Raw genomic sequence first — 25129 nt, 5'->3', positions numbered from 1 at the left:
GTATTGACCTACCGTCTAATTAGTACTGACCTACCGTCAAAGTAGTATTGACCTACCGTCTAAGTAGTATTGACCTACCGTCTAAGTAGTATTGACCTACCGTCTAAGTAGTATTGACTTACCGTCTAAGTAGTATTGACTTACCGTCTAAGTAGTATTGACTTACCGTCTAAGTAGTATTGACTTACCGTCTAAGTAGTATTGACCTACCGTCTAAGTAGTATTGACTTACCGTCTAAATTATATTTTCCTACCGTCTAAGTAGTATTGACTTACCGTCTAAGTAGTATTGACTTACCGTCTAAGTAGTATTGACTTACCGTCTAAGTAGTATTGAACTTACCGTCTAAGTAGTATTGACTTACCGTCTAAGTAGTATTGACTTACCGTCTAAGTAGTATTGACTTACCGTCTAAGTAGTATTGACTTACCGTCTAAATAGTATTGACTTACCGTCTAAGTAGTATTGACTTACCGTCTAAGTAGTATTGACTTACCGTCTAAGTAGTATTGACTTACCGTCTAAGTAGTATTGACTTACCGTTACGTCTAAGTAGTATTGACTTACCGTCTAAGTAGTATTGACTTACCGTCTAAGTAGTATTGACTTACCGTCTAAGTAGTACTGACCTACCGTCTAAGTAGTATTGATTTACCGTCTAAGTAGTATTGACTTACCGTCTAAGTAGTATTGACTTACCGTCTAAGTAGTATTGACTTACCGTCTAAGTAGTATTGACTTACCGTCTAAGTAGTATTGACTTACCGTCTAAGTAGTATTGACTTACCGTCTAAGTAGTATTGACTTACCGTCTAAGTAGTATTGACTTACCGTCTAAATAGTATTGACTTACCGTCTAAGTAGTATTGACTTACCGTCTAAGTAGTATTGACTTACCGTCTAAGTAGTATTGACTTACCGTCTAAGTAGTATTGGCCTACCGTCTAAGTAGTATTGACTTACCGTCTAAGTAGTATTGACTTACCGTCTAAGTAGTATTGACTTACCGTCTAAGTAGTATTGACTTACCGTCTAAGTAGTATTGACTTACCGTCTAAGTAGTATTGACTTACCGTCTAAGTAGTATTGACTTACCGTCTAAGTAGTATTGACTTACCGTCTAAGTAGTATTGACTTACCGTCTAAGTAGTATTGACTTACCGTCTAAGTAGTATTGACTTACCGTCTAAGTAGTATTGACTTACCGTCTAAGTAGTATTGACTTACCGTCTAAGTAGTATTGACTTACCGTCTAAGTAGTATTGACTTACCGTCTAAGTAGTATTGACTTACCGTCTAAGTAGTATTGGCCTACCGTCTAAATTGCATTGATTTACCGTCTAAGTAGTATTGACTTACCGTCTAAGTAGTATTGACTTACCGTCTAAGTAGTATTGACTTACCGTCTAATTAGTACTGACTTACCGTCTAAGTAGTATTGACTTACCGTCTAAGTAGTATTGACTTACCGTCTAAATAGTATTGACTTACCGTCTAAGTAGTATTGACTTACCGTCTAAGTAGTGTATTGACTTACCGTCTAATTAGTACTGACCTACCGTCAAAGTAGTATTGACCTACCGTCTAAGTAGTACTGACCTACCGTCAAAGTAGTATTGACCTACCGTCCAAGTAGTACTGACCTACCGTCTAAGTAGTATTGACCTACCGTCTAAGTAGTATTGATTTACCGTCTAAGTAGTATTGATTTACCGTCTAATTAGTACTGACTTACCGTCTAAGTAGTATTGACTTACCGTCTAAGTAGTATTGACTTACCGTCTAAGTAGTATTGACTTACCGTCTAAGTAGTACTGACTTACCGTCTAAGTAGTATTGACTTACCGTCTAAATAGTATTGACTTACCGTCTAAGTAGTACTGACCTACCGTCTAATTAGTACTGACTTACCGTCTAAGTAGTATTGACTTACCGTCTAAGTAGTATTGACTTACCGTCTAAGTAGTACTGACTTACCGTCTTAGTAGTATTGACTTACCGTCTAAATAGTATTGACTTACCGTCTAAGTAGTACTGACCTACCGTCTAATTAGTACTGACTTACCGTCTAAGTAGTATTGATTTACCGTCTAATTAGTACTGACTTACCGTCTAAGTAGTATTGATTTACCGTCTAAGTAGTATTGACTTACCGTCTAAGTAGAATTGACCTACCGTCTAAGTAGTATTGGCCTACCGTCTAAATTATATTTTCCTACCGCATCAATCGTATTGGCCAACCGTCTTAATGGTATTGACCTACCAGTTTAATGGGATTGATCTACCGTCTAAGTAGTATTGACTTACCGTCTAAGTAGTATTGGCCTACCGTCTAAGTAGTATTGACTTACCGTCTAAGTAGTATTGACTTACCGTCTAAGTAGTATTGACTTACCGTCTAAGTAGTATTGACTTACCGTCTAAGTAGTATTGACTTACCGTCTAAATAGTATTGACTTACCGTCTAAGTAGTATTGATTTACCGTCTAAATAGTATTGACTTACCGTCTAAGTAGTATTGATTTACCGTCTAAGTAGTATTGACTTACCGTCTAAGTAGTATTGACTTACCGTCTAAGTAGTATTGACTTACCGTCTAAGTAGTATTGACTTACCGTCTAATTAGTACTGACTTACCGTCTAAGTAGTATTGACCTACCGTCTAAGTAGTATTGACTTACCGTCTAAGTAGTATTGACTTACCGTCTAAGTAGTATTGACTTACCGTCTAAGTAGTATTGACTTACCGTCTAAGTAGTATTGACTTACCGTCTAAGTAGTATTGACTTACCGTCTAAGTAGTATTGACTTACCGTCTAAGTAGTATTGACTTACCGTCTAAGTAGTATTGACTTACCGTCTAATTAGTATTGATTTACCGTCTAAGTAGTATTGACTTACCGTCTAAGTAGTATTGACTTACCGTCTAAGTAGTATTGACTTACCGTCTAGTAGTATGACTTACCGTCTAAGTAGTATTGACTTACCGTCTAAAGTATTGACTACCGTCTAATAGTATTGACTTACCGTCTAAGTTAGTATTGACTTACCGTCTAATTAGTACTGACTTACCGTCTAATTAGTACTGACTTACCGTCTAAGTAGTATTGCTACGTCTAAGTAGTATTGATTACCGTCTAAGTAGTATTGACTTACCGTCTAAGTAGTATTGACTTACCGTCTAAGTAGTATTGACTTACCGTCTAAGTAGTATTGACCTACCGTCTAATTAGTATTGACTTACCGTCTAAATAGTATTGATTTACCGTCTAAATAGTATTGGCCTACCGTCTAAGTACTATTGGCGCACTGTCTAAGTAGTATTGACTTACCGTCTAAGTAGTATTGGCCTACCGTCTAAGTAGTATTGACCTACCGTCTAAATAGTATTGATTTACCGTCTAAGTAGTACTGACTTTCCGTCTAAGTAGTATTGACTTACCGTCTAAGTAGTATTGACTTACCGTTTAAATAGTAGTGATTTACCGTCTTAGTAGTATTGGCCTACCATCTAAGTAGTATTGGCGTACTGTCTAAGTACATGTAGTATTGACTTACCGTCTAAGTAGTATTGGCCTACCGTCTAAGTAGTATTGATTTACCGTCTAAGTAGTATTGACGTACCGTCTAAGTAGTATTGACTTACCGTCTAAGTAGTATTGACTTGCCGTCTAAGTATTATTGGCCTACCGTCAAAGTAGTATTGCCCTTCCGTCTAAGTAGTATCGGCCTACCGTCTAAGTAGTATTGGCGTACCGTCTAAGTAGTATTGGCCTACCGTCTAAGTAGTATCGGCCTACCGTCTAAGTAGTATTGGCCTACCGTCTAAGTAGTATTGATTTACCGTCTAAGTAGTATTGACGTACCGTCTAAGTAGTATTGACTTACCGTCTAAGTAGTATTGACTTGCCGTGTAAGTTTTATTGGCCTACCGTCAAAGTAGTATTGCCCTTCCGTCTAAGTAGTATCGGCCTACCGTCTAAGTAGTATTGGCGTACCGTCAAAGTAGTATTGGCCTACCGTCTAAGTAGTATCGGCCTACCGTCTAAGTAGTATTGGCCTACCGTCTAAGTAATATTGGCCTACCGTCTAAGTAGTATCGGCCTACCGTCTAAGTAGTTTTGGCGTACCGTCAAAGTAGTAATGGCCTACCGTTTAAGTAATATTAGCCTGCCGTCTAAGTATTTTCGGCCTAAGCAGGTTTGGCCTACCATCTAAAAAGTATTAGCCTACCGTCTAAATCGTATTGGCCAACCGTCTAACTCGTATTCGCTTGTCGTCTAAGTAGTATCGGCCTACCGTCTAAGTAGTATTGGCGCACCTTCAAAGTAGTATTGGCCTACCGTCTAAGTAGTTTCGGCCTAAGTAGTAATTGACCAACCACATAAATCATGGAACCAGTCACCACAAAGAGATGATCTTCCTATCAGCCTAAGCCTTACTTTAATATATTCATTATTTATTGTTTGGTAGAACACAATCATATGAGTACTGTTCACCGTACAGTACACATTATGTACTGGTGTGTTGTCGGTATGATATGTGACTGGTGTCAATATGGTCGATATTGGTGTTAAATAAAATGTTAGTTTGAAGATCCAATCCAGATCAAACAATGACGTTATCATTTCTTGAGTGTGATATCTTAAGTCCTTCACCTTATCTTTTTATAAATTTTAAATTATACGTTTTTACTTTTCGTCTACGTATTGATATAAGTTAGTTCTCCTACAACTCCAACGGACCCTTCTAATAACAAACAACACAAACAAAGAACTAAAGTGCAACCGGGGCGACCGACCCGTTACTGTTTTATTACACACCACTTTCTAATCGACAATTCTCGTACCTGCACAGTATATGTATACATTATTATTCAAAATTCAATAAACTGTTTATGAACAGTGTTAACTTAAAACAGAGATTTAAATAGTCTCTGCTTAAATATACCCTACAAAAATGTAAATGTACACATAACGTAATTTAATTACCACGATTATATCGCTTATTAAACTAACAGAAACTATTAAAAATTCACCGCCACCGAAGTAGATGTTTACGGTACAGATGCCGGTCGCCTGAATGACCACGCATTGAACCACGCACGTGCTTTCCGACCACGCCCCCGACGCCACCTTGCGGCCCGTGAAACGATAGGAGAAATTAATTTCGTTCTAATTCCGTTGTCAAACGAAAGAAATAATATATATTTTTTGTGATGTTTTGATTTGGTAATGATATGGTTACTCCACCATGTTAAATTTTATGGTGGTTTTGATGATACTAGTATGATGTGTACATCGCCAACTTCATCCGAAAAATGACCAGGCAGCATAAATACACATACGTGTTAAAGTGTTGACAAGTCGGTCTGTTACATTGCTTAAGCATAATGTTGTATACTGTATACTCAGTAGGGCCGAATCGACATGGAGTATCGTCTTTCGACTTTCATGTCAAAGATGGTATGGCATTATTTAATTGTTAAATAAAATGGGTTGAATTGTTTGCTTATAATATACACTATATTATAAAAATATCAAAAAATATTCATGACATAACCATTTTTATTATTTTTCTGGATTTTTTGTTACTTCTCATTGGTCAAAAACACGCCACGTGATCACCGATAAAAAACTATATTGCACGATTTTCCGGAAGTAGTTTATAGAAAAAGTATATTGCACCAATCCTTGATTGCACGGTTATTTTTAGATAACATTATCATCTACGTTACCAAAACGCTTCGTGTTCCTGGCGCTTTGAAACAACGCTTTGATGACCTGAGTTTGAAGCGTAACCACAAAATGTGACAGACGACGTTGATTGTTTCGGTTTCTATCAAAGATGATGATGATTTCCAGCTAATGGCTACAGTTTAAACTTTTAAATTTTCAACATAAACACGGTAGGAGAGTAGGAAATAATCGAGTAACATTCATTAAGCATCTGGAGCCATTGAATTGTGAATACGTTTGATATTTATTTTAAAAATTTCCACCTAAACTAGTAACAACATTAGGCCTAATTAAGCTAATCGTACAGTATGTATACGATTTTTATTTTACGGAGTGGAGTACTAAGCATAATAGAATGTATGTTCATGTCAATCTGAATCTTTTAATATACATGTTTGTTTGGCGTCGAAGTGTATTATTTCTACGGAGAACAAACTACACATTTAATTGACTGTGTCCGACATGGAGCTACAGGTATAATCGAGTACATGTACATGTATGCAATTGACAAGAACACATGCACCGGGTGTATGTAATAAAAGAGTGAAGTGCATCAATTGATACTGGTTTCGTATGTTGTTCTTAAATTAAACATGTTACAAAATCATAAGATTGTAACTGTCATAGCAAAGCAGAATTTACAATGCGATGCTTATTTAGATTTGCACTCATTTCAAAATGTAAAAAAAATCCAGAAAAATAATAAATCAAATATAGCATTTTGATTTCGGTCAATACATGGTTATGTCGACCACAGAAAAATATCGACCTCGGACTACGTCCTCGGTCAATATTTTTTCTTTGGTCGATATAACCATGTATCGACCTCATCAAAATGCTATATTTGTATAATATATTACATCCTCGGTCATCCCTCCAATAGTGATATCAACATCCAGGGGTCTGCCTGATAATCCGCCATCGAAGTGATGTAAGTTTGTTATCAAAATAAGCATGCACTATACAGATATACTGCCAATTGAGTGTACAACTGTATTGACAGTCGATAAACATAGTTTGTATGTTTTCTTCACTTTTTATTATAAATTTCATGTATTTTGTTTTCAATTCGCCATCTGTTTTTTTTTATTCCCCAGTCTAATTTGATTATTTTTTGCAAACACTCAGCAAGAAGATCCACCAACGACGATTGGTATTTTTTCTCTATCAAAAACAGGAGCAGATGAATTTGTATTTTTCTTCCCTTGCAAAAGTTACACTTCTAAACAATTTAAGCCTCTTCTTTTAATTGAAAATAAAAATATTTAAAATACTTAATTGCATCGTGAAAAACTTCCATGGCGCTGTGTCTTATATGAAATTTAGTTTTTATTGTGCATGCACCAAGATCAAAACAAATTATTTTATATGCATTTCTGTATTAACTAGACACAAATAAATACGATTATTTATATAACCATCTATTGTTCAAATACGGGTATCGTTTATGCTCTGTCAGCGATGGAGCATCTTTAACTACCGTATTTTATGCCAACATTTACATAATTGTTAGTTGCCTCAATTTTGTGGAATTATTTTATTCACACATGAACCTCTGTATCTTGATCTCGTATAATTAATTTTTACTGAAAACAAAGGAACATCATTGCTAAAAGTGAGTCGCAGTAAACAGCAAATAATCCGCCATTTGAATACACAATTTCCTAATCATGACTTTGAAAATTATATACGATTAAATGAAAAAAATACGTAGCAAAATAATGCTAGTAAGGAATATCTTTGTCATTCGTCTGTAGCAATATGAATCACAATAACAAAACTGTATTCTTTGGTCTGATATTCCAAGCGAGCTAACTCCCTTAAATCATGATAGCAACAGGCATGAGATACATACCGGAAAGTAAATAATAGAATCAATGCGACCGTTAGGAATCTATTTAATTGATAAACATGTAGAAGAACAGGGAAAATACACATTCCTGTCGAGTGCCCCGACCAGGAATTGAACACGGGTCTCCGGCGTGGAAATCTACGGCTCTACCGACTGAGCCAAAGAAGCATGCTCCGTCAGCTGAATGACAGAGACCGTATTTAACACTATTTACAAGTCACACCGACCCGCTCCTATTACAAACATACCAAATCACGTGGCTTTTAAATAATGCATTGATATATCTGAAAAACAGCGCTAACGATTGGTTGATTTATCTATTTGAATATTCTAAAAAAGCTGAATGAGTCTTTGTAATGACGCGACAATTCAAATATTTCAATAGGACGGTCGTTATAGCCGAACAGAACCCAGTCTGGTTTGAATATACGACGAAGTTTTTCCAAATCTGCTGTATCTATAGTTGTATACGCCTCAATTAACGCTTTGTGTCTGTTAGCCCTACGGTAAGCCTTGCTGCCAGACGATTCATAAGCCGTCACAAGGGCGCCAAGATATTTCTCTTTCACCACGGACTCCGCCTCCTCGTGTGTGAATGGCAAACTCACGTTCGTTCCAAGATATCCGCGAATCTGCAGATTTCTCCATGTTCGCTGCATTGCCTCGTAAAAGCTGACACATTTTAATGTTTGTCTTTCAAACCGATAAAGACGTGTAGCGTGGTCGAACAGGCTATCATACCCGGCGTCTTCTAAGTCGTCCATCGAAATATTGACCAGTGAACGATTCGAAATAATTTCCAGCAAATATGCGGCGTCCTTACTAAATGTTTCCATAGTTCCTATGAAGTCAAAATCATGGTGACATGGACTGCAGTGGTCATACATTGGTATGAAATGTGGATCCCTTTTTACTCTTTGTCTTTCAGAATGAATGAAATATTTGACCATTTCCGAAAAAGTGACATTGTGTCCGCAAACATCTGTTGTGTTTTTGTTTAAAAACTTCTTAACCGTGAGTCCGATTTTATCCCAGTAGAGGGGATTGGGAGAAAAGAGTTTGTCAACCCAGCCCGAGAACAACCGCTGGTACGGATTTCTCACAAACATGAACTTTAGGGAATCATTAAGTAGGGACGAAGCTCTCTTCCCGTACTTTTCTATGTGAGGTGTTTGCATGTCAAACCACTTTACAGCAAATACAGAAGGATATTTTTGTCGACCACCGCAGTATTCAAGAACACGACGCCAGAACGTAGATCCAACTTTTTGAATCGGACAAAATCCAACATGAAGTTTGTCGTCCAGGAACATGTTCCAATTTCTCTGAGGTAAAATAGCCTTATGTCTCCTACACATATTTTGCATTTTCCTTATTCGTTCTTGAGACAAATCTTTTGCACTTGCATTTTCCTTCTGAAAAAAAAATAAAACCCCTCAAATAATGAAAAGATAAAATAGATAATAAAACAAAAAAATCAATACAAATACCTTGTTTTAAAAATAAGAGAAACATACCTTGATTTTGATTGGTTTAGGAGCCATCTCATCTTGTCCCACGTAACCATGGATTCCTCGTTTTCGAGTAGGCCAAGGGACATCATTAGGCTTGATGACAACTATGAAACATCAAGTGTATGAAATAAGAGATGTGGTCTGTTGACTGTCTGATGGGTCCATAACTGCATAAACTGTAGCTAATTATCAGATCCCTGTCCACTAAAAGTCTAAATTCTACTAATCTTCTAACTTTGATATTATTACCGGTTTCGACCCAATAGGCGCCCGAGGCCTTCATTTTAATTGGCCGGGCGTAATTAAAGACCAAAACTGTATGGGTTTGCAATAATTTTATCTCATTATACACATTTTTCATTTTTTTTCCTTCAATTTTTGAACGCCCGCGGCGCTTATTGGGTCGAATACGGTATATTGATTATGGGTATTATTAAATGAAGTGTGTAAAATAAAATCTGATATTGGAACTAACTAACAGAAATGCAGACTTTACCTTAATATGGTTGTTTGGAGTCTCTGTATATATATAGCATAGTGCTTTATAACAGAGTATAGCGTGTTGTTATCTCGTGTTGTATCGCGTCTGATTCCATGTCACCAACAGCGAACAGGAGGCCCCTCCCAACACTTAGTTATAAATAATTTCATTACATGTATATTTCCACCAGGGAATGACATCTAAAATCTCGAAACTTTTCTCTTTGGATAACTTTTTTTCTCTCCTACCTACACATGCAATACTGGCTGGTCTGGGACAATACAATCATGTCGCCGGAGGCTGTATTGCATTGCTTTCCATGCAATACAACACCGCGACGGCTCAGCGTCAAATACATTACTATTTTATCGGTACAATTTTAATATTGCTAAAGAAACTAGGCTGGTTTTACTTAAAGTATGCAAAAGCCGAGATTTGGGTTGAAAATGTTCCGAAATTTTCATGCATGAAAAAAAGACTTGGAAACGCGTTTTTTTCGAATTTATCTTAAAATGGCGGAACATCGTAGCTGTAAAATTACGATAAAACCGTTGAGGTATGAGAGAAAAATACCCCCCCCCCCCTCCATGTATATATGAAGGATGGGGATATTCTTCTCCGGAATCACAAAATATTGTATATAACACTCGGTAAGTATGACATTCAGTAAATTCCTTGCTGATGCTTTAAAATACATGAAATTTGCTTATAGTTTTCAATGCCATTGAGATTACATTACATTGGCCAATTTTTGAATGGTTTTATCCATATCCTAAAGAATAAAAGGTGATATCGTTAAATATCAATATCAAACAGATGTTTCCCGCGCTAACCTACCGACAGACATTAAACCGATCAAGTGATATGCAACTAAGTCTTTCGTCAATAACGACTTAGTTAAGTTTAGAATGCCCTGTACGATTATTTCAACAGTAAACAGTTATTGTTGTTCTTTATCTAGAAATTTCAATCAAGAAATAGGAGAAATTACACTGAAAAACTCCATCCCCCGTTTAAAGAAAGATAGCTTATTTGTGTGAGATTGTATTGCGTGAAAGCCTTTAACGAGTTGGTTGATGGTTCTATAAGTTTCCCCATACATGTATTGAACCATTTGCTAACTGGCCAAAGCTGTCAAGATTAACATGTTGCCATCACGTCATCAATTGATCAATATCTCACAATTATTATAACTAAATATTTGGGGCAACAAAGATATGTTGTAACCACCAGGTACATCATTTCCGAAATAATTCAGAGCCAAACTAGCTGTGACATAAAATGTAAATGTCCTGACAATGTAGTAGGATAGTCACAAAATTTGGAGGAAAGTTATTGTATTTTTGACATTAGGGTAAATTCAGTATGCCAGTCTTACCATTTTATTCATTAGGCTCATCTTATCCAAGGGCGTGATTTCCCCCTCTCATTAGCTTTTATACAGTTAAAGTATGTGGTTGAGGGATATAGCAAGTTTCTGGTTTCCCGAGACTTGTCTATTTCCCGAGGCGGAGCCGAGGGAAATAGGCAAGTTCGAGGGAAACCGGAAACTTGATATATCACTCAATCCCATACTTTAACTGTTTTAATATACCGATACATACAAAAGCTATGATAAGACTAAAAATATATTTCTTTCATACGCTATGATTTCTCCATATTTCAACATTTATACCACTACTGTAGGCATAATACTAAATTTGTATATAAATATTGTTGCAATTCCGAGACGTTAACCACTTACAGGTAGCCTAAATATATACATAACAACTGTACGTACATGTAAAAGGTATTGTCCTCTGACCCCATTACATTTTTTCACAAGCCACTCACAAGATAAACATGACGACGTGATCGGTAACAGTTTCCGATCGATACTAACGTCGTCCGAGTACGTCAACGGAGATGGCGTGATCGGAAACTAGCTCCGTCCAATTGTTACGTCACCTAGCAACTGATGGCGTGATCGGAAACAAGTCCCGCCCACCTCAAATGTGATTGGTTAAACGGAAATACCCGAGTGCAAGGGTGTGCTAGCTTCCATGGGTGTGCTAGTTCGATGACTAACACACAGCTGAGAGAGGTTTTTGGAAAAAGCAGGGAGCTAGTAAATTTAACAAAGTATCTTTTATATAGTGTAAATAAAGTAGAGGTATATTAATACAAAATAATACACACGAAAACCTTAAACTCTGTAAATAAAGTATATTCTTCTCATTATCATAAAATCATATTTCTAAGTGTATTTGACCAGATACCGTTTAATGTTTCCAGGCTTACGCAAACTCAAGCCAAAACATCACCCTGACGCAAACGCAAAAAGAAATTTTCCCTAACAAAAAATCAATGCAAAAACATCACCCTAACGCAAACCCAACGCAAAAATTACCATAACGCAAACTCAACGCAAAAAATCACCCTAACGCAAACTCAACACAAACAAATCATCCTATCGTAAACGGTACTGTAGGATGTCGTCGGTAAAAGCCTCCACTGTTATTGAAAACAGGAAGAAATAAACAAATTTATAAAGTCAAGTATAGTTGTGTACAATTCATCTGTGTTAGCGGACAAATTAACCTAGAAATTAAGAAAATACTTACATTCAATTTCAATATAGATGAGGAAGGTGATACAGCCAATTAAGGTGAGAATCGCTGCTCGGAGACGGAAGAACGACATCATTGTAAGAGATAATTCGATGTTATGTTAAAAGTTGAAGCTGTTTCTACACTACGTCACTGCTAAATTCTCTTTTTATTGTTCAGTAGCGAGATTTAAATGGCTGAAACAGTTTTAATGTATTATCGATAACTTTATCATCGTAGTTACATAAAATATGATCGAGGCTAAAATACATTTTTTATGATGTCAAAATGACAACTTCATCGCTAAAAACGCTAATGACAAACACAAATTGCATATAAAATCACAATATTTGAATTGTATTTAAATCAATTAATTATTTATTAATATTTTGATCTAGTAGAAGTCGTACCATGCGTTCCATTTGCCGATTCGTACCAGTTGTATTGATATGATTCTGTTGTATCAGTACCGGTACAAGTGGTTCATTTTCAGAAGCTTACCACTTTGATCCAAGATAGTGGACTAGAGATTTTTCATTTGTGATCGAAATGTTTTCTTTGTTGAAAACAAGACAAAGAATAATTATATTAAATAAAATTATACGAATTATTTATTTCAATGTATGTCTTTTTTAGATATTACTTTTATTTCCATACATTCGAAGCATATCTTTCATGTGGGAACCGCCATAATGGAAAAATCCAACCGCGCTCCATTTGGCGGTGCAGTATCAATTTACTACAACTGGTACGAATCCGCATTTTGACATTAAAGTAATAAGTGAATAATAACAACAATTTAGTAGTAATATGTTTGCTATGACAAGGCAGGGAAAATGATGAAGTTAAAACATAAATGTAGATCCATTATAATAAATGTAGAGGATCATTTAATGCATTTCAGAAAATGTGCATAGATGTTTTAACGCCAAATCCACATCAGTCATTATCATCTCCGCTGACGATAATGTTGAAACATCAGTCACTATCATCCCCGCTGACGATAATGTTGAAACATCAGTCACTATCATCCCCACTGACGATAGTTTTGAAACATTAGCCGCTATCATCCCCGCCGAACAAGCGTACACATTCTTGAATACTTATCGTTCTTTTACCAGCAAATGCCATCTAAGCGATGTGGTGTGTGTGTGTAATTTGGGAGACTGTGGTTTTTCCCTGTTGTTGTTCATTCATATTTTATTTATAATAGAATAATTTGTTTATACTGAATCATACTGTTAAAGATAGCGAATAGCGCACGCATCTCTAGCCTGTCACACGATACTGACGACGGGCAATTAGCTATATATAGGACTCCGTATTACATTGTATCTGGAAGTATAAGAAGAAAAGAAGCTACAATTTTTATACAATCTTTTGAGTGTTTCGGCCAGGGGATAGAACACAAAGCCTTAAAGATTCATACTTTATATAATTGTTTAGAAAATACACGGATGAAAAAAAACAAACATTTTCGCGCCTACACAGTTTTGGTAGAAATATTAACAAAATTATAAGGAAAATCGTACATGCAAGGTTTAACTAACTCGGCGCAATTGTGGTCTGGACAAACGAGTTTTTATTTATTTATTTATATGATTTGTCTATTAAACCTACGGTGCAATGTTGATGGTTTCATGGCCGATGTATCTGTTCTTTGTTCTGATAAAAAAAAAGAGCACGATGGCATTGTATTGCTACAATTCGAAGTCAATTCCCCTTATCTAAACTGATCATGGGTGAAATGGATTTCCAGACAAATGTTTGCGCCATCTGGGTATGGTTATGTGTACACACTCAAAATTAACTGCACAGCAGTTAAGTTCAATCGTCCGTTTTAAATCCAATACTATAATCGATGGATCTACAGATGATTTTACACCTTGCGGGAGGTTGAATACAGGTTTAATCAGATCACAACGCACACAGCTGTTGTCCACGCTTCGTCAAATGTAACTTTGACAATAACTATATTTGTATATCAGTTTTATTTAATCTTATTGGTTTTGTCAATGTATGGGATATCATGATATGACCACACAATATCGCGATCCTGCGTCCTAAACTGTAGATCAACGTCGTCATGACGCGATATTGCGAGATTGCGAGGACGAGAATGTGAGATCGCAAGGCTTGGACGACGAGGTCAAAGGATCTTACAATTTCCCATCTTGCAATTACCGGTCCCCATGTTTATCTAAAGTAATGCAGAGCGCTTGCTGCCGTAAACGAGATCACAGTTCATTTACAAATACGGATATGATATCTTCGACCGGTATAGACTAATATAGTGATACATGCTATACAAAAGATTATAATAGTAATACACGCTACATAATATGTTGATTTGATTGAATATGTTGAATTCTCTTGAATGTTGAATTAAATGATTACAGTTGAATTGATTAAATACAACTGATGTGTTGAATTGAATGAATACAGTTAAATTGATTGAATACAGCTGAATCGATTGAATACGGTTGAATTGATTGAATACAGTTGAATTGATTGAATACAGTTGAAAATGTTGAATTGATTGAATACACTTGAATTAGTAATAGTAATTGTGGCTGACCATTTGCGGCATCAATTTTATAAATCAGCCGTGACCACATATTGCCACTTACTCAATAAAATAATTTTATATTTTCTTTCTGTGTTTGTGGATCCTTTCTTATAATAAGTATATGATATCTTCTACCGGTATAGACTAATATAGCGATACATGCTACAAAAGTACAAACTTATGGTCATAAGATGTTCGTAAGATTATGATAGTAATACACGCTACATAATAGTCGACACGAATCAAATCATTAAACAAGATACTAGTTAGATCTTCTGATGAAGATTTGCATACTCATTCAAATATCACTGCATAAAAGTATGTGTGTCATAACTGGGTGAACAATTTGACATGACCTTAAATCTTAGATTTGATAATTATTCAAAGGCATGGATAAAAATATTTATTCAATTTATATATCAATAAATTAATAACATTTCATGTACAGCTCATTATGCCAATAAAATGTAAACAGCTTATTGAGAAGAAAATATCAACTTATCGTAAGATATTTTGAGGCACACGTTTGGCAATTTTTGTCACGACTAGAGCTATGATAAGGAATAAAGGAATATTTGTTAATGTTGATGATATTGCCGATTGTTGTTAGGTTGTTTTCAGGCCGTTTGTAATGGTTTACTGTACGGGACACAAAACAACGAGTTCGATTGGCCGTTACTTATTTCTTGTATTGTTTTTCATATAATCACTAAACAAAGGAGTGACATATTGCATAGACTTAAAATAAGTCAACTTGTATTGGTAATCCAATATGGACATTGAAATACATGTCTGTAGCTGGCGATCCGGCATAGAAGTCCCCATTTTGAACGTCTTTCCCACTTTCCGTCTTGGTTAACCAACATTGGAATTATAACCATTGTCTACTATGACAGGTAAATCCGGAAGTAATACAGATTGATTACAAAACAGTGAACAGACTTAACAATAGAGTATGTACGCCATGATATTAAACGACACTTACCTATAGGTATCAATAACGCTATCGCAACAGGACTATATCGACAGTAAAACACCTTTATAACGAACAAACTTACAGCAAAATTATGGATACAGCGAACACACTTACAGCAAAATCACAGTTATAGCGAATACACTTACAGCAAAATCACAGTTATAGCGAATACACTTACAGCAAAATCACAGTTATAGCGAATACACTTACAGCAAAATCACAGTTATAGCGAATACACTTACAGCAAAATCACAGTTATAGCGAATACACTTACAGCAAAATCACAGTTATAGCGAATACACTTACAGCAAAATCACAGTTATAGCGAATACACTTACAGCAAAATACACTTACAGCAAAATCACAGTTATAGCGAATACACTTACAGCAAAATCACAGTTATAGCGAATACACTTACAGCAAAATCATGGTTATAACGTAATATTTCAATTTTCACTGAAGATGGACTCAATGAAACTACTTAAAAAATCCGGTTTCATTTGCTCATGAACTTGGGTATGAACTTGGGTATCTTAACATCGGTTTTCGCACAAGAAAATATTTTATCTAGACCTACTTTTGCCTAAGACGGCGTACATATGTAGCTTCCTATTAGGCCTAGGCATATATCTAAAAGCGTTGTTTTTTAAGTGCAAATAATACGCACGGATTTTTACAATTTTAAAAGCATTTTTATGAACTCTCGTTTTTCTGACTCTTGTGTTTCGTTCGAGTCAGCAACATTGCCTACCGAAGAAAAATAAAATGTGCCATGTCCCTGTGTGACGTGTGACGAAACTACGTTAGAACGTCCCAGTAACAAACAAATGACGAAGCCAAAATGGCGGTAAGAAATACTATATAAAAGTCAACAATAAGTGTTGATTTACCTTTAATCAGTTGTTTAACTTGTATCAAGGCTAAAGGCTTGAAACCTTAAAACCATTAGAACCTTTTCGTTCCTATCACGTTACGGCGACTCCATTTTGAATCGAAGCGGGAGTCAACCGTGTCACACAGTCTAGATATTATTCTTCCGCTTCTTATGCAGACCAGTTTTGCAATCACTTCTAATCTATTGTAAATATTTTATGTTTCATCTAAATATTTTATGTTTCATCTGAATTACATTGATAATAAAGTTGTTTCTAAATAAATGTATGACAAATTGAAATATTTGCGCTATTTATTTTTAATATGTTGTATTCTAAAGACACACTATTTTCTTACGTCTCTCGTTAGAGACTTAAAAAAGCCAAGAAACTCGATTTATTTAACAAACAAAAAACATCTTTTACGATTGAATTGAAATATAAGGATTGAATCTTACTTTGTTCGATTTCATGGGGTGATGAATTGAGTTGCTCTTGAAACAAATTCAACATGAACAGTTCATTCAATTTGTTTCAAGGGCAACTCAATTCATCACCCCATGAAATCGACCAAAGCAAGATTCAATCCTTAAGTAAATTTCATTCCCCCTTATGGTTCCTATAGGTTATCTGTTTTATGTGTAGAAAAAATATGGCTAGAACGGAGTGATTTTGTTGGTCCATATGTTCCTTATAACAATGTAATTTTGTTGGTCCATATGTTCCTTATAACAATGTAATTTTGTTGGTGCCAAGATGTTCGTTATAACAAAGTGAATGTGTTGGTGTCCAGAGGTTCGTTATAACAAAGTGAATGTGTTGGTGGCAAGAGGTTCGTGATTTTGTCGGTGCCTAGAGGTTCGTTATAACAAAGTGAATTTGTTGGTGCCCAGAGGTTCGTTATAACCAAGTGATTTTGTTGGTGTCCAGTGGATCGTTATAACCAAGTGATTTTGTTGTTCCACAAAGATTCGTTATAACCAAGTATTTTGTTGGTCAACAAAGATTCGTTATAACCAAGTATTTTGTTGGACTCCAGAGGTTCGTTATAACCAAGTTAATTTGTTGGTGCCCAGAGGTTCGTTAAAACCAAGTGATTTTGTTGGTCCACAGAGATTCGTTATCACCAAGTGATGTTGTTGGTGCCCAGAGGTTCGTTATAACAAAGTGGTTTTGTTGGTACCCAGAGGTTCGTTATAACCGTATACGTCATACTAATACCACATAGACAAATACATATACAACAGGGTAGATCTAATCAATTAACAAACTAAACATCTGTATATACAGTAGGGTAGATCTAATCTACAGTAGGGTAGATCTAATCAATTAACAAACTAAACATCTATACCTACAGTAGGGTAGATCTAATCAATTAACAAACTAAACATCTATACATACAGTAGGGTAGATCTAATCAATTAACAAACTAAACATCTATACCTACAGTAGGGTAGATCTAATCAATTAACAAACTAAACATCTATACCTACAGTAGGGTAGATCTAATCAACTAACAAACTAAACATCTGTATATACAGTAGGGTAGATCTAATCTACAGTAGGGTAGATCTAATCAATCAACAAACTAAACATCTATACCTACAGTAGGGTAGATCTAATCAATTAACAAACTAAACATCTATACATACAGTAGGGTAGATCTAATCAATTAACAAACTAAACATCTATACATACAGTACGGTAGATCTAATCAATTAACAAACTAAATAACTGTATATACAGTAGGGTAGATCTAATCAATTAACAAACTAAACATCTATATATACAGTAGGGTAGATCTAATCAATTAACAAACTAAACATCTATATATACAGTAGGGTAGATCTAATCAATTAACAAACTAAACATCTGTATATACAGTAGGGTAGATCTAATCTACAGTAGGGTAGATCTAATCAATTAACAAACTAAACATCTATACATACAGTAGGGTAGATCTAATCAATTAACAAACTAAACATCTATACATACAGTACGGTAGATCTAATCAATTAACAAACTAAATAACTGTATATACAGTAGGGTAGATCTAATCAATTAACAAACTAAACATCTATATATACACTAGGGTAGATCTAATCAATTAACAAACTAAACATCTATATATACAGTAAAAATTTACAGGCAAATTACAAACAATAATGCAAGAACAACAAACATACGGAATTTCGCTATGATAGTACATTTGGTATGGACAGCACAAATCGATGAAATTAATTAATTTCATGCGCTTTAAGTTGTAAATAATGAGAATTATTGCTCAGTTTAATTGAGCTTCCCTGATGTGAAATTGACTCAGACTGTAACGTATTGTGCACAGTGTTAATGATTTAAATTATGTAGAATATCTTCATGTATTTTACCACATAGTAAGGGCTCATTAGAGGCCAAAAGTGAGGCGGTGCCAAGGAGGCATTAAAAAAGATAAAGTGTCTTTGTTACCCTTTTCTGCTGTTTTTGGAAATAATCATATATACAGTCCTACATTAATTTACGAAAAGAATATTCATAATAAAAAAATATGAATTTACCAACGACTAAATGAAATACGACAAGGTCAGTCGTCAAACTCAAAATAATTGAAGGAGCTGGTGTCACGAGATTCACTACGATTAAATATGTAATCTGGAGACACATTGTACCCGAACAGTTCACAGTCAGGCCGAACTACCTCCCGGAGTTTGATTAGATCCTCAATGGGTACCTGTCTGTAGGCCTGGATCAAAGATTCTTTCTTTTGTTGACGGAGTGCTGCGCGATCTGTAGCGCTCTGTATTGTCTTCGTTAAGACATTTATTAGCTGTGTTCGATTTACATTCACAGATTCTGACGCGGTAAATGGAAGCTCGGCACTTTTTGGTAGTATACCTCGAATTTGCATATCTCTCCATATACGTTGCATTCCAGCATGGAATGTCGTACATTTCTCAAGCTTTGTTCGCATGCTATATAGCCGACTAGTATGGGATATAGCCCTCTGCAAAGCTGTCTCGGCCTCAAAATCATCGAATGTTATGTTGATACCGTAACGTTTATTCCAGGCGTTCAGCAAAATCAACGAATCGTTTGCAAATGTTTCCATTTTCCCAATAAAGTCATAAGGTATTTGACAAGGCCTACAGTGTTCGTAAATTGGTGTAAAATGTCTGTCCGTGTGTTCTCCTGTTCTCTCCGATTCTATGACATACTTAATGAATTGTGGGAACGTTATATCATGTCCACACAAAGTTGGCGGTTTTTTGTTGGGTTTCAGAATTTTGTTTTTTATATATGTCCCTGTCAGTTTCCAGTACATGGTATTGACAGTTAACAGTTTATCAACATATCCGGAAAATAATCTGCTATACGGTTCACGTGTAAACATCATCTTAAACGAACTCGTAAGAAAATAGTGAAACTCTGTAAAATCTTCTATTTCCTTTTTATTATTCTTAATATTTCGCCATCGAGTGTCGACATTTCTATCTCCATCATTGCTAACAATACGTAAAAGACTCCTTAGAAACGTCGAACCTACTTTTTGGACCGCACAATACACTAGATGATGTCGATGGTCTATAACCAGTTGTTTAGCCACCTTAGAGCCCTTTGACTTCCCATAATATCCGTGCTGGCTCCGGTCACAGACACGCTCAATGGTGTTCTTTCGTTTCTTATGGATCTCCCCGAAGTCGTAATGCTTATGGAAATTCTGAAATAAATTATCGAGAAGTGGTGGTAATGAGGAAGTGAAATACATTAAAACACGGATAAGTCGACGGGACTAGGTAAGATATTCGACTTATCCAATGGTTTGACTCAACGTGTTTGTGTCAATTTGACTTGTCGCCTTTGATGTGTATTGGATACTTGTGTAGTGGATATCACGTGCGAGAAATCAATCAATCACATTTCATTAAATACCAAAACAATAAAATAAGAATAACCTAACATAAAATTGGGAAAAGGTAAAGCAGATACATTACCGGGCTGTGCTGGGGAAATGTAAAGCAGATACATTACCGGGCTGTGCTAGGGAAATGTAAAGCAGATACGTTACCTGGCTGTGCTCCTTTTCGAAAGGTTTTGTGGGGGTTTTCAGATGTATGGAGGACAAGTGATATCAATCGACAACAATATTCATATCTATGATATATCTGCACAGATTTCCGTCCCTGTTTACTTGTTCGCCGTTTATATAGTTTCATTCTACAGCTTATTGGCCTTCTTCATTAAGAAGGTTATATCGGATGGCACGTGTCAATATATGAAGTTAACTATCTATTGAATTTGACGGAGATCTGAATGTCAGTTAATGTTAGTTGCGTGAGGTAGTACAGACACATAAATGATCACTGCTTACTAAAGTAATCGAACCTAATTCACCAAGATAAATATACAGATTTAACTTCTTTGAGTATGCGTTATAAAATTCATGCCAAACGCATGCATGGAGGCATATTTCTGCCACCACTCAATATCTATCGAGATACATGTATATATTGCCAAATCAGCTTCACAGTCTCAGTCAAAGGTTGAAACTCAGCGAAATGGTAAATCTGAAGATGTGCTTAAGGATCCATAGACAGAGGAACAGATGAAATAAAATCTTTGTTTAAAACCATCAGAAAAAGGTAACAAAGACACTTTATCTTTCCTAATGCCTCCCTTGGCACTGCCTCACTTTTGGCCTCGAGTTTAGTGTTCGCCCCTGTGAGGAAGGCTCTTGGTTCTGTCCTCTGGCCGAGACACACCAAAATCTGTAAAAGTGGTAGTTTCTGCTCCTACTTAGCGCCCAGTATACAGTGAGTGGGACGACTGGTTCGTCCATTGTCAGTATAATGTGATCGGGTGGGTTGTGTTTGCTTGGTGTCTTCGGCGGTATGCTTCAGTGATATAGCACTATAACAAGGGCAACAGTTCCACTATACCAGAAGACACAACACGAACATATCGCAGTCTCCCAAAACACACACCTCGCACTTCACACACACTACACACTGCTTACATATAAGGCCGTCCTTACATGACATTAGCGGCTAATATGACGTTCAAATAATCAAACAAACAAACAATGGTATGTAATCGCTGCGACGATCATATTTGCATTCAATGCCTTGACTTTCAAGACTGCGATTTTAAAACCCTAATGAAATCGGACAGGATGTGGTTTTGTGGTCCTTGCCGAGTTGTCGTAGAGAAGAGCATCCTTACCGATGAACAGCGATGCAAAAAACTTATGGAATCTTTTTAATCGCGAATCGCGGACATTGAGCGTGAAATCAACATAAAATATGAAATCACGCACGTAAGGAGAATCGTCCAAAAGGAAGATGAAAAATTACCGACACCGAGAGAAGTACCACCAACCAAGACGGATGATATTATAACCGAACTAGAAGATCGGAAACAAAGGAAAAACATTTTGTTGTCGTTCGGTATTCCAGAACAACCCGAAGCGGATGGAGCAAGAAAATATAACTAATGTGTGTAAAGTCCATTGTCATCTTTCAAAACTTTTAGTCAGTTTCATAGGCAATTTCAGATATGGATATAGAGGCAATATTTATTTATGCCTTTATATAATCAATGGGAGGAAAGTTGCATTCAATTAAGGAATGATTTTTATTGTTTGTTGTTTACTGGTGTGTAAACTGCATTTTTTTGTATAGATATTTTAACGAGCTAACGCGCGTCATGTTGAAATATCTGTACAAAAAATGCAGTTAATACACTAGTAAACAATAAACAATAAAAATCATTCCTTATATTTACATTTCCTTTAAATTAAGTGTTCAAATAAAACAAAATCCTGTTTTTTTCAATGTTATCCGATTGTTGGAACAGCCGGTCAATTGATGGAATCCCGGAACAGCTGGCTTCAATTCGACGGGAAATGTTGTCAAATTCAGAGAGTACACATAATATATTTCCACATTAACTTTATAATTTTTCATCCCATTTACACAATATTTGTTAATTTTTTTATTTTCTGATACATAATCTAAGATTTACATTACATTCATACATGCATTATATATTGAAGATATTTCATACAGATAAAATAGTCCTAATCGAATGCGCATTCACTCAACTTGCGGAAGTCAGTGTTCCGGTGTGTGTATTCTAGCGCGGTAACCACTGCGTTTACGCAAGTGTAAACGATTTTCGCAGTTAGTAATGTTAAATAGCAAAGAAACAACGGAAATGTAAATATACATATATAAGCGTAATTGCAATGACGTATCAATACAAACACAGTGCAGGTTCGGACTACTTCTACTTCGTTCACACTTCGATAAGATTTCGCGTCATAAGTTGACGGATTTCAAAATAACAATAAAGAGTAAAATGTGTTCAAGCATTGTAACGGTAGTATTCGCTGGTCGGGGCTACAACCGGGGAGTCTTTCCTCAGGAATGCTCTGGGAAATTCCATAGTTACGTCAGTAGGCCTATATGTGTACTGTCACTCATCTTACTTAAAGATACAGAACATCTGATTGTCGGAAAACAATTCTGGGATAGTTCAAGCGAAAAATAGGTTAACAGGTCATGGACAGGTTTCCAGAAGAAGAAAAGAAAATTACAGGCAGTAGCCTATCCGAAACAGTACCATCAACTTAACCCCCGTCTTTGCATTCAAAATAGGCCAACACACAACATGCAAACACTTGTCCATCCTCCATACAATAAAATAAAAGTCCTGACTATGACGAATTTAGTCTATATCGCGTTCATAGACATATACATACATGCAAAATATTCAGCAGCTCAACATATGGCGGTTCGCTCCACTTTGGACCGCCTCGGTTATCTCAATTTTAATCGAAATGGACATTGTTGATGTGTTTTCAAATTGAAAAATAATTAAAATGTGTCATTGTTATATTTCAAATCAAACTGCGGGTATAACATTCAGCAATCGAAACTATATCTCCGGTCATCCTGACTACCGTAGTAAATCAACTTAGCAACCATCACCGTTTTAGATTTGACATAAAAGAAAAATTTTTTTTTGCTGTTGAAAGATCTTAATAGATAATGAATAATTTTAATTAATAGCTTGCTTCTTGTTTTCTATTGAGGTATGAAAAATAGGAGACGATCGACATGTTAATAGTAACCCTCTAGCAACGGGTGATCGATTATTGGCAGAGCAAAATATCTATCGACCAAAAAAGATGTCATCTTTGTCGTTTTTAGGCTATTCATTACTTGTTTTGCCAATATAATCTGTATATCCTTATATTTTTTTTTTCCAAATCAAGTCCGGAGCTTACTGTTTATACCTTTTCGCTTAGCGTCAAAACGTATATATTCCTGTCGGTGATTAGGTGAATGAAAGCCATGTGAATAACAGTCTTCGTGACTTTACAAATATTGTTAAGAGACGACTGGACGAAGCCAGTATTCACTGATAATTACGAAAATGTTCTGATTTTAACAAGTGCATGCATATGGGGCAATACAGCACGACGATAATTACCGAATGTCTATTGTGTGATTTTCTTTTTACAATGCCCTTGTTACTGCCTACCGTGAGTTTTCTAATTTTGCTTTTTGCTAACATTAGTAATATGTTTCAATAAAATGTAAATACTTGAAAACTAATTTTGCTGTAAGACTTCCGGTATAATGAAATAAATACTACCTGCATTAGCGGGTAGCATTGCCTAGTGTCACCCTCTAATACAGGTTATTATTTATATAATGTTGAGTTATAAGGGTAGGTTTGGTTTGATAAAGCTCTCTCTAAATATTAAATGGTGGCAGGACAATGCCATTATACAAAAGCTCTGCCTTACCCAATACCGGCTAATTCATCAACCAAACACAGACAGTTAACACACATTTAACACAAAGACAGAACGAAAAAATCCACTAGATACAATGTAACACACAATCTAAACAAATATAACTGACTAAACAGCAATATAAACGTTATTATAAAATGTTTGAACATTAAACTAATGAACACACTAATCGATAGTTTAGTCAATGATATTAATGAGGTATCGACATACCCTTCTCAGAATCAATGGCGGTACTGTCGAGGTGGTCGTTCTGGGTTCGTTTGTAGTACTAGACGTTGTGTCTGTTCGAGCCCGATATTCCACGAGTCCGGCTCGACTTGACCACTGGGATACTGTTCTCAATATCGCTGGCTGGTGAATAGTGCTACCTTCAAGGAATATTACACTCAGCATTAATAAGACATATCAAACAGATCAAACAAGGAAAGTTTGACAAGTTTTATTCAATACCTGTCAAACACACTATTAATTACACCATATAGCATAAAGGATAAACTGTTATATAACTCAACTGGAAAAGTTAAACAGAAAAACTGTAACAAAGTAGTATGCTACATTGTGAATTGATGCTTGTTCTCATTAATGCCTTTTGTTCTCTTCATATTGACTCTTGGCTATCATATACAGTAGGACGTTGTTAGTATCTTCTTACAACTGAATAGGAAATGAAAAATGATTTTACAATATTATTAATCGTTAATACATTGATAATTATTGAA

General features: G+C 35.8%; 2 protein-coding genes across 2 annotated transcripts; both read right to left on the bottom strand.

The window, feature by feature from the left end:
* Positions 1-7908: 7908 nt before the first annotated feature.
* On the bottom strand, positions 7909-12268 carry LOC138305076 (carbohydrate sulfotransferase 11-like). Its single transcript, XM_069245477.1, has 3 exons — positions 12190-12268; positions 9109-9209; positions 7909-9006 (listed from the first exon to the last, which is right to left on the bottom strand). Exons 1-3 carry the CDS (start codon positions 12266-12268, stop codon positions 7909-7911), a joined length of 1278 nt encoding a protein of 425 aa, XP_069101578.1.
* A 6474-nt stretch (positions 12269-18742) lies between these two features.
* Positions 18743-24803, bottom strand: LOC138305075 (carbohydrate sulfotransferase 11-like). Its single transcript, XM_069245476.1, has 2 exons — positions 24621-24803; positions 18743-20306 (listed from the first exon to the last, which is right to left on the bottom strand). Exons 1-2 carry the CDS (start codon positions 24801-24803, stop codon positions 19173-19175), a joined length of 1317 nt encoding a protein of 438 aa, XP_069101577.1. The 3' UTR covers positions 18743-19172.
* Positions 24804-25129: the final 326 nt, after the last annotated feature.

Source organism: Argopecten irradians, chromosome 12 (assembly GCF_041381155.1).
Source record: "Argopecten irradians isolate NY chromosome 12, Ai_NY, whole genome shotgun sequence".
NCBI classification, from domain to species: Eukaryota; Metazoa; Mollusca; class Bivalvia; order Pectinida; family Pectinidae; genus Argopecten; species Argopecten irradians.
This window is presented reverse-complemented; position numbering and strand designations above follow the sequence as displayed.

What these genes read in the sequence shown, in the direction of transcription:
- LOC138305075 (XM_069245476.1), bottom strand. Translation starts at nt 24,803, where the DNA reads ATGCTGAGTGTAATATTCCTTGAAGGTAGCACTATTCACCAGCCAGCG. An exon ending in CGCCATTGATTCTGAGAAGG is followed by an intron (nt 20,307 to 24,620) that starts GTATGTCGATAC and finishes AATTTATTTCAG; the next exon opens with AATTTCCATAAGCATTACGA.
- LOC138305076 (XM_069245477.1), bottom strand. Translation starts at nt 12,268, where the DNA reads ATGTCGTTCTTCCGTCTCCGAGCAGCGATTCTCACCTTAATTGGCTGT. An exon ending in CATCTATATTGAAATTGAAT is followed by an intron (nt 9,210 to 12,189) that starts GTAAGTATTTTC and finishes GATGTTTCATAG; the next exon opens with TTGTCATCAAGCCTAATGAT. An exon ending in CTAAACCAATCAAAATCAAG is followed by an intron (nt 9,007 to 9,108) that starts GTATGTTTCTCT and finishes TTTTTTTTTCAG; the next exon opens with AAGGAAAATGCAAGTGCAAA.